The sequence below is a fragment of the Peromyscus californicus genome, unplaced genomic scaffold (assembly GCF_007827085.1).
Source record: "Peromyscus californicus insignis strain IS unplaced genomic scaffold, ASM782708v3 Scaffold_18__1_contigs__length_77618521, whole genome shotgun sequence".
NCBI lineage: Eukaryota > Metazoa > Chordata > Mammalia > Rodentia > Cricetidae > Peromyscus > Peromyscus californicus.
In genome coordinates this window covers 7,270,795-7,284,503 of record NW_026294480.1, presented here as the reverse complement: position 1 = coordinate 7,284,503, position 13,709 = coordinate 7,270,795, and the positions used below count along the sequence as shown (strand labels likewise).

The window sequence follows — 13,709 nt, the reverse complement described above, 5'->3', positions numbered from 1 at the left end:
TTACGTTGGTGATTGCACTAAAAGAATAGTAAGCATCAGTTTTTATCTGTATTGTATCGGTGGGGACCATGGAACTCAATGAGGTGAGGCTACTGGCTCAGATCCACATGGGTCATGAGTAAAGGACTCAGGGATAGCATCCTGGCAAAAGAATGCAGCAGAGATTTTACGTTGAAAACATCATGGGAAAAGGAGCCCAGTAGATCCCTGGGAAACATGTGGGAGGCTTCTACAGCAGCCCTGTGTGGGTCATACTCTTGGTCAGCACCAACATTCAGATCAGACTGTGTGTTAACCTTAAGGAACTGCAGGTTGGGAATGCAGCTGTGCAGAAATTGTGTTCTGTCTTCAGAGAGGTCAAGATAAACCTGAGGGTCACCTGGGTGGCACCTCAATGGAGTTGACTGGCCATCCATGCTTGCTGCCAGAGTCTCTCAACTTTTGATTCCTCTGGCCAGAGAGCTGGGTCTGTGCAAGTCCTTTACGGGCCTTGAGCAAATCCAGCATCTAACCTGGTGATGTTATTGGCTAAATCTCAGGATCTGTAATTACTCTCCATTGTTAGGAAACTGACTGTTTTAACCTTCAAGCTACTGGCATTGCTGTTCCAGCATAAGTAGGTAAGATGGATCTTAGGCTGGAGCTGATGGGTTTAACATAACTGATTATATAGCATGAATGTTTGAGGAGGTTTAGAGAAACAGTATAGATTTTTTATCTCCATTGGTTAAAAATCAATCAAGCATTGCATAGAAAGCAATTCAACTGAACCGACTGGGTGGTTGGTCTCTATTCCATCCTCATTGTCCAAAAACCAAGGGAAAAACTGACTAATAGCAGGAATAAGAGGAACATGTCTGCCACCAAGACAAATGACCTGAGTTCCATCTCAAGGTCCCATGTAGTGAAAGAAGAGAACTGACTCTCCTTAAGTTGTTCTTTGGCCTCCATGTATATGTCATGCTACCTGCACATATTTATGAGCATGTGAGCACACACACACACACACACACACACACACACACACACACACACACACTCACTCACTCACTCACAGCACATCCAAGTAAATGTTAAAAAGACAATGCATATATTTAGGGAAGAGCCACGGTGCACAGAATCGCTTGAGATTTAGTAGGCACTATTTTTCCCTTTGCAGAGAATGTGCTCCTATTGAAATCTTTCCGCCGAGCTATTTTTAGTTGCAGGAGACACAAAGTCTGAATAATCTCATCATAAAGATGTCAGCTGGCCACAGCTTCCCCAGGCACCTGCAGGAATAATTCATATGACTAATGATGCACATCTGCATATGGAGACCATTGTACATCTTCCATATGCAGCAATGAAATATGAGTTATAAGTACAGTAGAAAAGTATTTTTATCAGTATGTGGCACCGGCTCAGGGGAGTCCTAACAGCGAAAATAGAGAAAAAAAAAAAAAAAAAAAAAAAAAACGAGAGCCAGTGTGTGAAATCAGCCTTGCTTATCATCACTATAGCCTCCATCTTCAGTAAAAACAATACAATTCTAATGTTTGTTGGTGGAAAGGGTGCAGAATGGTTCATGCAATAGTCACATACTGAGAGCCCTGCGCAATCACAGTCTCCATGACAAAGCAGGAAACACCCAAGGCTTGTAACCTCCCTCTATGATCTTACCATTTAACAAATGAGCTAGGCATAAAGAATTGAGGTGATTCTTCACTCAACTGTCAGGAAGTGGCAGATTCTTGTAGAATATTCTCAATAGATTATCCAGTCTTTAGTGTTATGGACTTCTATGGTAGGAACTTCACTATCTGTTCAGAATCTCAATGCATTTAGGAGTGTGTGTTGATCATTGCTGACAGTGAGCCCAGTGAGGAAGGTCAATCTCTCAGGGATCTGCATTCTTAGAACAGTGTCCAGGAACAGACAGAAACACAGTACAGAAGAAAACTCAGGGTCAGAGGGCATGTGACAGATCTTCAACTTCTACTGTGTAACACACAGATCAGGCCCTAATGACACGTCTCATATTTTGATGCTGAGCTTCACCTGGGCTTCTTGATCTGGGATTCTGACAGAACCCTAGGGCACTAGTTCTAGTATCCATTGGTAAAGAGTAGCAAGTGATCTTTTGACAAGTGTCAGAGCTCTAGGGTGGAGCTTCTGCTGAGTTGTAAGTGCCCTAAATGAACACAGAGCACAGGGGAGGTGGCTCTGCAGACCCCTAGAAAGTAAGCCAGTGGAGGTCAGTTATAAACAGGTCCTGGGGATTGCAGACAGATCTACTTGTCTCCTCTAGTATTTTGAAGGGCTTCATCCACAGTGAAGGATGTCACTCCATGTCCAAGCTGAAACTCAGTAGCTCTACCACAGTCCCACTTGGCTCTGGAGTTGACAGATTATGGGAAACTGCCAGATGATGTTGCATTTCCTGGTGATGCATGAGGAGACAGCTGGGGATCCTAATGATGCCCCCTGAGCTCTGAGGACATGAGGTTAATTACCTGAACACAGTTAGCCCTTTAGTGCCAGTGCAGACTAGGAGAAAGGAGGACACCTTCTGCTTCACATGACTCTCACTTAGGTCTGCTCTGAGCACTGCAGAAAGGTTGGGAACTTCAACAGAAGTGTTTTCCCAACAAGTATGGAGGTTTCCAGATGGTTGTTTCTTAGGCATTCCATAACTCTTGGTGTATTGCCAGGATACCAATCAAATCCCTCCTGTGCTCAAGACACATCATTGCAGCTCACTGTTCGAATATCTCCTACCCATAACTCATGGAAAAAAGTCAAAGAGAATAGATGCCTATTAACTAGACAAGCAATGGGTCAAAAGAAAATCATCTGTGTCCAGCTAGAAGATTATATTTAGTGTCTTTAACAGAAATCTTTATTTCTTAGATTAAGACTTTTTTTTTCTAAGATCACTAAGTGCAAGTTAGAAAAAGTGGTCCACAGGTCATATACAAATTAGAGAGATGGAGGGAAGGAAAGAGGGAGAAGGTGGGAGGGAGAGGGGAAGGAGGGATGGAAGGGAGAGGTAGAGAAGGAGGGAGAGAGAATAAGTCTGTGCATTATCTCTAGAAAGACACAGCCAAAACTAGAGAAAGAAGAGACACTTCTATCTCCTTCTAATTTTCAAAAGTTTCTATTATTGAACAAAATTTGTATTTTCAAACATTCAATGAACAATACCAGAGTGTATGTAAATAGAAAACAATTTAAATAAACTGAAACAGAGAGGAAGAAACAGCCTGGCTTATTTATAGGAGTACAGCAACTGAGAGCCCCAAGGGAATTCTCCTTTCACAGGCTCTAGGCATGTTGGATAGATGGATGCTCAGTTTGTTAAGGTCCATAGACACACTGCACATAGAAAACCCACAGACCAGTGGTCACTGTGCTCTTGAAGGCTCTCTGGGGGATTCAGAGGAAAGCAAATGTGTTTCGGTTGAAATACTAACAATGTTCAAAGGGTTTGAGGAAATGATTGTAATTCATAAGAACACTGATTTGAACTAGGCTGCTCAGTATGGAGGAGTTTTTACATGGCCCTGACATTTCCAAGGAAAAAAATCTGTACCTTGGAGTATGCAGCACCTTCTTTTGTCTTTCCTTTCACTGGGGCACTTTGAGAGTCAAGTAGCATGTTCTTCTCAAGTGCAGTATGACATTGGCCCTATTTCACAGAGTTCAACATGTTCCACATGATGGCTGTGGGGCTCAGCAGTTCCATCCTCGGCTGCCTCCTCACCCTTCTTGTCTACACCTACTGCCAGCGGTACCAGCAACAGTCCCATGATGCAACTGTGATCCACCCTGTCTCTCCTGCCGCTCTCAACAGCAGCATCACCAACCACATCAACAAACTGGACAAATACGACTCAGTGGAGGCCATCAAGGTAAGGAATGGACAGTGACAGCTTCAACTAGGTAGGCCACAAAGGCATGTGACACTGGGGCTGCTAGCAAGGTTCAGTGGTAGTGGCACTGGTGATGGGCAGGTACCCTGGACCTTTTAGTGTTGGTTGTGTGCTCTCTGGAGAGTGTAGACAGTCTGTAGGTATTCCCTGTGCTAGCTGTAGGAAGTCTACAAGTATTGGCTGGATACTCTAGGGGGTGGAGGGAGGGTCTCTGGAGTTTTGTTTCTCTTGTTTGCCTATTCCTAATGGAAATAAAAGTTTCAAAAGGAAAACAATGATACATAAATTCTGGGAGCTAGTAAATCTTGGACAGTGATTAGCTGTGCCTCGTCTGTGCTTCTTGCCTTTGAAGAGAGGTCTTTCAACAAAGAGCCTCCAGCCTAGGACCAAATGAATGACTGAGCAGCAATATAAAGGCCACATTATGGCACTCAGATGTCCATGTCCATTTCAGGAAGACCTAAATTTCCTCCAACCTCAGTATACTCCTTTATAAAATAGGGATGATAGGGCATACCTCGACATTGTTGTTAGGTTTCAATGACCCTACATGAGGGCCAGCATGATAGCTGCTGTCCTGACTGTTTGTACGAGAGTCAGGGTATGGCTGGAAAGGCATCAGGGGCTTTTGTCTGATGACATCTTCTGTTATTTTCCATGCTCATGAAGGGAAGTCTCCTAAGCCAAGGCTAACTAAACTTCTGTGTTCCTGTTGAATTAGTTGTTTCCCACAACATATTTAGTGAACGTTGGTATAGTCTCTCTCCCTGCCATGATAGCTAACTTTGAAACAGCATTCTCTTTTATAAGAACATGTATTATGCACCACACCAAGGATCAGGGAACATTGTGGAATAGGGGTCAGAAAGAATGGAAAAGCCAGAGGACAGGGAAGAGTGCTGTGAAATAATATCTCTGGATATGATATGGCTATCTATTGTAATCATGATCTCACCAGAGCTGTGGTTACCTGCACCAGATGAAGGCATAGATAGGGCAGAGATAATCTCAAGGTCCTACCTTATTCTGAGGAGCTACTGGTAGTGGGTTGTTGCTGGTGAGGGAGAATCCGTCTTTACTGAGGATGTGGTCCATGGTGAGCTTTCTGTGTTCCAGTGGATATTCCCACACCAATCAGCATATGGGCAGCATTAACCACACTTAGTCAGTTATCAAACAATGAAGTTGGGAGAGAGAAATGTTGGGGGATATGAGAGGAGCTGGAATGGGAAATGGGAGAATAGGTAACATAATTCATTGTATGATTTTTTTAATTGTATAAAATGTTCAAAAATAAAGTCTTTAAAAAAGAGTCCAATGAATCCACAATTAGGAAAACAGAACATTCGGCTCTGTCAGTCTCAGACAGGAGATTTATGACCCCAGGGCTGCAATGTCCTCACTTCCTTCTCTGCCACTTGCACAGGGGTGGGGTAGGTTGGTTGTTTGTTTAACCTGTAAACTCAGCTTGAACCAGAGTCCTGGATCGATCACTATCTCCTGCCTTTTAGGTGATGGATTTAGGAGAAAGTAAAAGACGAGGATTCATAGTCTATCAGAAATGAGCTGTACCGTTGAGGGAAAATTTGAGCTGTAGGCCTTCCAAACAAACCTCAGCCCCTGTAGCGCAATGCCAACCCGTCAGCATGGCTGTGGTCCTGCTTCTTTAGTCAGCAGTGGGTAGCTGAGTGGTCTGTGTTCTTACCTTGGTGCAGTCTCCCATTTTGAGGTGATATTAGAAATGTTGCTGCCATGAGGGAAAAGATGCCCAGTGGATAGGTGTCTGCCTAGTCTACAATGAATCCTTCAAGAACTTCGATAGACTAATTATTTGAAGTTAGCTTCCACCTACCCTGTTTTATCTTTATCTTGGTCTTCTCAATATTTACTTTCTACTGGGTATAATTAATCTCTTTGAAGTTGCATGTGACTTTAATGACAGTTAATGAGACAGGGCATCTGTGTCACAGATGGCCACAGCGGACACCTTTTAATGAGTGCAGAACAAAAAGAGACTAAGCATTTGAGTCAGATGCACTTGCTTAAAGAAGTTCTATAACATCTTTGGTAAATGCTGATGGCTTCTGGGGGAGGAAGACTGGTATCTTTAAGGGTGTAACCCCTGTTCCATGCTCCAGTGGATGTCCTCACACCCAGGAGTATATAGGCAGCATAACTTGGAGCCATTGGATTATCTGTTTAAAAAAATTAAAGATAGGACATTAAGGTCATGGTTTGGGAGGTGGGAATGGATCTGAAAGGATAGGAAGGGATGGAATATGAATATGATTAAAATACATTTATAAAATTCTCAAAGAATTAGTAAAAACAACATATTAAATGGAGCTTTTTGTGGAAGTCTAGATGCATATTAATGTGTCCCGGGTACGGAAAATAACTTGGGCAGTGTACATAAATTTGCATGAGTCTTAGAGGCTTTCTAGTAATTCAGACTTTGGATTTCTGGTTCTGTCTCCCTCGGTTCCTTCCCGATTAAAGTGCTAAAGTAGGCCAGATGCTACTGGAGACAGCCAACTTCATCCAGTTATTAGCCAAGCCTTGAGGCAAATGAGCTGAGGAGCCAGTAAATGAGAAGACACTTTCCAAACTAATAGAGCCTTCAGAGAGAGTTCAAACTCAGCACTACATCTCCCAATTTTATTCCTTTGGAAACATTTACTGAACATTCTTAATCTTTTCAAACATATTTTACAGGCATTTAATAAAAACAACCTGATCTTAGAGGAGAGAAACAAATACTTCAACCCACATCTCACTGGGAAGACCTACTCCAACGCCTACTTTACAGATCTCAACAATTATGATGAATACTAGCAGCTCTTATACTTTCGGCTTCTTGTAAACTCTCTGCTCCTCAAAGCCGTGCTCCATGACTGCGCATGTTTCTGAGGCTTCAGAGATGACGTGTGGATCCATTTCAAGTGCATTTCAAGCCAAGACTTTCCCATCACTACAAAAAACGCACACCCTTAAACACCTAAATGTGGTGTTGTGACAATCTGGTCTGTAGCAAACATTTGATTGTTGCTAAGTGAGCCATGGTGTGAAGTTTTGTATTGTGCTCATCCCAAATTCTAACTGGTCTATTGTTTCATGAGTTTTATTTCATAAATGTGCCAACCACATTAGAAAGTGTCTTCAGACACATAACATCTTCATGATTTTGAATGTAGAGCTTCATGATATTTTAATTTGAAAACAAACAAAAAAGCAGGCACTTTATCTGAGAGGTCCCTTCCCTCCAACAGGGTCCATAGTAACTCAAAGAATGAAGATATGACTATGGCCAACTCCCCCAACCTGAGTTACTCATGGGTTCTTGGAAAGAGTTTGTTTGCACTTGGAGTGATTCCTGCCCAAGGAAGCCTAGGGATTCCACCTGCCCTGGACCTACCCAGTCACGGTCCACTGAGATCCTTTGCTATGGTCTGGGACGTGACTGTTGTCACTGTGTGGTGAACACATGAAACAGAGAGCAGACAGTGAGACACACAGCAGTGTTCTGCAGCTTGCAGTGAAACTAGCCTTACTCTGACTTTTGGATTCCATGGCATTCCAGGGAGCTCCCTGCCATGCTGTAGGCCTGAAGGCCACCTGCCTGGGCAGTGGGAACATGCTGAAGAGTCAGTCTTAACATTTGGGTAGACTCTATATCCCTCCCTCCCTGCAGAAAAAAGAAATCTTGAACATTGATGCCAATTATGGAAAATATTGAAAGTACCAAACTGTAATTGAAAGCTACTCTTTTTATTTTTTTGTGTTATGCAGTGTTGAATGAACTGATGTTTAATGATAAGCATTTTTTTGTAGTCATCATCTTTGATGTGTCTAATGTACATCAATGGGCCCCTATCAAGAGCATTAAAGGTGTGTCAAACTGTCCCTCTGGGGCTCAGCACAGTCACACTGGAGTGGCACTCCAGTACCATGCTCCGCTTGTTTGTCCCCTGCTGCCCCCAGGCCAGAGGAGGGACAGGCTCTGAGTCTTTTGATTAGAGCTGCCTTCCTGTGCACCCGGCCTAGCCGGTTCCACTTTGCTCTGAGGCAGTAGCAGTCACGATGTCCCTTGAGAGGTAATAGTTCAGAAGGTCAGGGCTTTAGTGACCCCTCTGCTCTCAGTCATGGCGGAATGTTTTAAGACGGTTCTTGAGGTCCTCAGAGGAGTAAAGGAGACCCAGTACCACCTGATACAGAGAATATGGGTATCGATTTAATGCTTTTTAAAAGCAAAGACAAAATGGTTTGTCTGTGCCACTGGTCAGTATGATAAAGGCCTGAGTAGGTATTCATACATGTTCTTATTGGTAAATAAACTTTCACGTCTATGCAAATGTATAGCACAGGGTTTTTATGAGTGTGTATTTTCCCTATCGAATACAAAAAAAGCAATCTCAGAAAGTGTTCCCCCCAAAAATCCCATGATTAGTCATGAATTATTCTCATATAAGCACATTTTTCAGACCTAATTCTCTGTTAAAATTGAAATTAAAATGGCAGATGGGTTCTGGGAGATGTGTCAGATTGTAAAGAAGTGGCATATGGGAATATCCCAGTGGGGCATCGTGTGGCATTTCACACACTTCTTCTACAGTGTATGTGGCCTCCATTGCACACACATTTTTAAAATCCACACTCAACAGATAGATGTGTCGGATGATTTATTTGTTGTCTCTAGGGTGGATTTTCATTGAATGCCTCAACTCATCACATCACTTTCTTTAAGAAAAGAATAAATCCTCCTGGTGTAGCACTAAATTTTCTTGTTTTAAAAATAAGCTCCCCTTCTTGAATGTTTCCCTAACTTGAAAGGTCATTTTCTTTCCCCTGGAAAGGAGGGTGCAAATATTTCAAGAACTTATAGCTAAACTTGATAGGAAATGCATTCTAAGTGACCTCCAATCTGGTCTCTGTCAGTTTGATATAGTAACCCCACCCCGGGATTCTCATATTTGAAACAAGACAATATTCTGACACTAGTATTGCCTTTTTAAAGCCTCATTTTTGACTTCCTGGTTCTTTGTTCAAATTTCCACCCCCAGCCACCAGGCCTGTACTCTTATTTAGCCAAACAATTGGAACAATTGCTCAGGAATACCATGGGCTGTATTCTGGTTTTCACCACCAGTGACATGACTTCTCTTCTGGAGGTACACGACCCCTCTTGCCTTCCTTCATTCCTTCGTTCTTTCCTTGCTTCCTTTTTGCCCTTTGATACGAGAAACACATGGGGGAGTGAACGTGTTTAAGCTACATCTGGCTAAACCTGTTGTCAAATGACATTAATCAGCTTATTTTTTTAGAATTAGGGTTCAAGTTTGGCTGGTTTTCATTAAGAAACTGGCTTTAGTCACATACTTACATTCTTTGAAAGTTGGTCCCAATGTTGTTTAGGGTTCTCTCTCTGATTAGACCATCATCAATCCTGCTGGGTGCTGACATTCTGCAGAAAGAAGAATAGAATATTTGCACACTGCACAGCCTGAGAAATTTCCAAATACCCTGGGGACTTTCTTGGAACTGGGGGCCGTGTCACCACTGACTGAAGCTAACTCAGTGAGTTCTAAGGAACTCTGGGACACTGGGTGAAACTATGCTTCAAAAGAAAAAAGTCTCTGTCATCATAGTTCTAGGCTTTTTCTTCAAAACTTCCCAATGCAAGCTAGTCCTCTTTATGCCTCTGCCACTTAAAACTTACTCCTTGTACCCAAGCATCCCTAGTTCTGTTGAATACATCACAACGCATATTAAAGTAGATTCTACCTAGAATTAGCATTGACTTTGAGGGAACAGAAGAAGGTTTCTTATTCGTATGTGGAGTGATAGAGACACTAAAGCAATCAAAGATAAGCCATAAACAGAAAATGCTTGTGAATGCATCTGCCATCAAGATGCCTCTGTCACCAGGAAGGACCAATTCACATAGTTGGGTGTGGATGTTATTGATTCACAGGTGATACTGAGAAGAAAAGAAACAGATGTGGCATGTGAGATGGAAAGGTGAGGGTTGTCACTCTCTACTGAATATCCTGCATTGGCCCACAACCAAGTACTGTGGGCCTGACATTTGGACTCCTCTATAATCACATTTCCTGGGTGCATGAGTCTTAGTTAAGGGCGTTATTGCTTCCTTACTTATCTACAAAGGGATGGAAATGACCAACTCTGACACCTGTGTCAGCAAATGTTCTGCATGGATCTTGCCTTCAATACTGTGGGCAATTTTTCATCAAAGAGGATTCCACCCAAGGGATGGCTATGTTATTGTGTGATCAAACAGCCCAGGAGATGTTTTCCTAAAGATGCATCAGGTTTGCCTCTGGTCATTCATCTCCATACAGCTTATTAGTCTATAAATTTGCATATATCCTCGTGTTTCTTTGCTGAATTTTCTTGCTTTTAGAATAAACCACAAATAGTTCCCCAATAGGTAAAGCCAAATTCCTCCTCAGTTTTTCCACAGAGTCATCAACTTTCTTAACTTTGAGGTATCCTAGACTCTTCAGTGAGCCCTTCATGTTTTAAGTCACACTTTGGGGTCCACTACATTCAGCACTACTGTCTCAAAAAAAAAGTCTGGGAGCCCCAACCAGAAAAACCAGCCACCATTTACCAGTTGGTGATATAGTGGACTCTGTCAGCCTCAGAGCAACCTCTTTTTCAAGTGACAGGTTATGTCTGAGTCTCATGGCTCCCCAAATCACTTTTCCTGGAGGTCTCAAGGCAGTAACCTTACATCAACTCCTTTGCGAACTCTCTGCTGTTTCCCTAGAGTCTGAAAATAGTGAACATGCCTGGCTCATCTATTCATTCCTACACCTTTACAACTTCATGGAACATCTAGAGATTTATGTTGAAGCATCATTGTCAATATTTCAAAACCCGATATGAGCCGTGGGTATGTGATATTATCTATTATCAAATACTAAAGGACATTGTGCGTCCAATGCTTCTTTGAGAAATGCATGTGAGATGGGAAAACCCAAGCTAATGTTCTTGTTGACCTAGCAGATGTATCACAGGGAATGCTGTGTGAGAGCTTAATGCCCAGAGCTCAGGTATCATCTATCTCTCCAGCTTATCTTTTCAGTTGTTATCATTAATTAAAATGATGTAAGGAGATTTTGCAGCTCTATAAATACTAAGCCAAGGCCTTCAGGTTGTCTCTATGAATAATCTCATGAAACAAAAGAAATGTGTTGCTTTCTACTTTGCTCCTGTTCCCTTTGGGAAACAGTATATGCAAACTATTGGCAGGAGCTGTGAAAGTCACTCTTCTTTATGGACTTACGTTGGAGTTGCGTTCACATTGTAGTGTTGCATTACCAGAATTTTGATACGTGTTACTGAAGCATCAGGGATGGAAACAAATCCCTTAAAGTAGTTCATGCTGCAAACAATGTGCAGCCTCCTGAACACCAAATTTGTAGTCTGGTACAAATGGTATAGTTCATAATGAAAGCCCAGCCCCAAAGCGTGATCTCATTGAATGATGTTCTGCCATTTAAGCTTATTATCCATGACCAGAGCCTGCATCAACTTGCTTTACTTGGGAGACATTGTACAGGTAACTAAACTAATCAACGATACTTTGGATCAGAAAGGGAAAATCAGAGATGGAAATAGCTGAAAAGTAAGCGGGGCAGGGAGGTCTCCACCCCTTCATAATCAGTCAAGAACCTAAGGCCAGTAGGTCAGCCATAATCCTTATCTTTCCCAGCTTCTTGGTAATTTAATACCAGATGGTTCCAACTTTAGATAAATACAAGCAGAAAGCTAAGCCTGGGCTCTGATAAACAGAAACTGTTCTTCCATCAGAACACTAAAGGAAGTCTGTTATCTGCAGGAAATGATGGACTTTCCTCATAAAGTTGCTAGTGCCTTTTCTAAGCTCTGTGCTGTTATTCCTCCTGGTTATTGATCGTTCCAATCAGAGCCAAGGGTTGGTTGTATACACTTCGAGGAAAACTACTCTTGTGTGTCTGTTTGAACTTAGGAACAGAAAATGAGACAGAAATGCCTCATGTTCCAATGTGGTTTTGCTTTCAGAACAGGAACAAGGGTGTGTCCAGATGAGGTGACCCTAGTCCAGCCTGAAAAAAGCTGTTGCTTTAATTTTTAGATCTTCACGGAATCATGTTAGATCCTGTCCTGTGATAGAAAAGTCTAGTCAGTGCACATAGAAGTCAAGGTTTGTTTCTGTTGCTCTGCAGTACACAGGTACAAGGAAACCATGGAGGGTACTAACAGCAACACAGTGTGGAATGAGAACCAACAAGAATGGTATGTGGGTTGTTTTGTCTGATTTTGCAACTTCAATATCAGAACTGCTCGAAAAATTAATCAAATTGGTACGTTGCACTTGGGTTTAAAATGTTAGCAGTGTCTTCTGTGCTAAAGTTGACCACTTATCTCTTATACCATGACTGTGGACTAATGCCTCAAGATCTGCTTCAAAAGCATGCACAGTGCAAGCCTCCAACCACTGAATCACCATGATGCTCACCTCATCTGTCAGTGAGATGCACCAGCTTGTCCCAGTGTAAGATTCTGCAAAACATGCAACCAAACCTGTGCTACCCAACTTGGTTCGACTTTATACCTGCTCTGCCTCCTTGCCTGTTTCGTGATACAAAATAAAACCGTTTGGGATTGTTTCATTTCCTATTCATTGAGGTTTCTCCTAGGCCAACTTCAGCCCCTGGTAAACTTGCAGACTGTTACTGATCTTAAAATTTAAACTTCAAAGGCAATATATATTAGCTACTACAGAGCCATTTCAAGAGTGAGGTAGCTCTGTATCCATTCCCCTGTCAGTTCCCTGAGAAAACAGCTACTTGGGTCTGTGTGGGGATGCACCTGCTGGTGACTGTTTTCTCTCTCAGACATTCGGCCACCCACACTATCAGTCCTTATGTTTGGCTGTCAGTATTTCCTCTGAACTCTCCCTAGACACATGCATTGGTGGCTTCCTGTGGTCATTGTCTTTTTGTTTAACTTACTGGTTTTATGTTCTCCCTTAGAGCTGGCCAGGTCCTTGCCTCAAATTGTTGCTTAATGATACCTGGCAGATATCTTGTTTTCAGAAATCAGTTTGAGACCCTAATTGTGTCAACCCAGGTAGGGAACTCACTCTGTCTGTCACTGAACCAATTAGGGAAGTTCCGAAAAGGAGTGGGCAGGGGCACTTCCCAAACAATCAGCCAAAACCAACTCACACCTGTCTAGCCAAACATATTAATAAGGTGAAACTTGTACTTATTATAGCAGTGGAAATGTCATCTTGTATCACTGCTCTAGGTGCATCCCCAGTATCTATCATCTCCTTTAACAATGAAGTCATAAAATGGTCCTGCATAATGCCAAGAGCACACTACTCCCTTCCTAGAACTCCCTTCCAATCCTGCTCATCATCTCTCTGCCAACATTTTGTGGAAACTAAGAGAATCGTAATTATGTACAGATAAATTGTATTATATTTTTTGTACTTAATGTTTTGTGTAAATAGTTTGCCTCATTCAGTTGTATGTGAGTATTGAAATAAACCCTACCATTTAGGAAACAGTTAGTGGCATTTTTCTTTCCATAGTCTCCCAAAATGTGGTATGTCCATTTAGAGGATCAAGTTTCATCAGAAGAAAGGCATGGATGACCTGCTGGGTGAACCTACACAATATAGTGTTTGGTCTTTGTTAGTTATTATGCAGCACTGTTTACCATGTGAGAAAAAGTCATGAGGCACAGCAAAACCCACTGTAAGAGTTTATTAGGGAAAGG

At 42.2% G+C, this 13,709-nt stretch overlaps 1 protein-coding gene across 8 annotated transcripts in view; it reads left to right on the top strand.

Moving 5' to 3' along the window:
• Nucleotides 1-13,496, top strand: part of Sema5a (semaphorin 5A) — a 469,252-nt gene extending 455,756 nt beyond the window's left edge. For all 8 annotated transcript variants that reach the window (XM_052743005.1, XM_052743006.1, XM_052742999.1 and 5 more), the window contains 2 exons: nt 3,682-3,893; nt 6,630-13,496. In XM_052743005.1, coding sequence (XP_052598965.1) covers nt 3,682-3,893; nt 6,630-6,749 — 332 coding nt within the window. In that variant the 3' untranslated portion in view covers nt 6,750-13,496. The remainder of the gene's footprint in view (nt 1-3,681; nt 3,894-6,629) is intronic.
• Nucleotides 13,497-13,709: the final 213 nt, after the last annotated feature.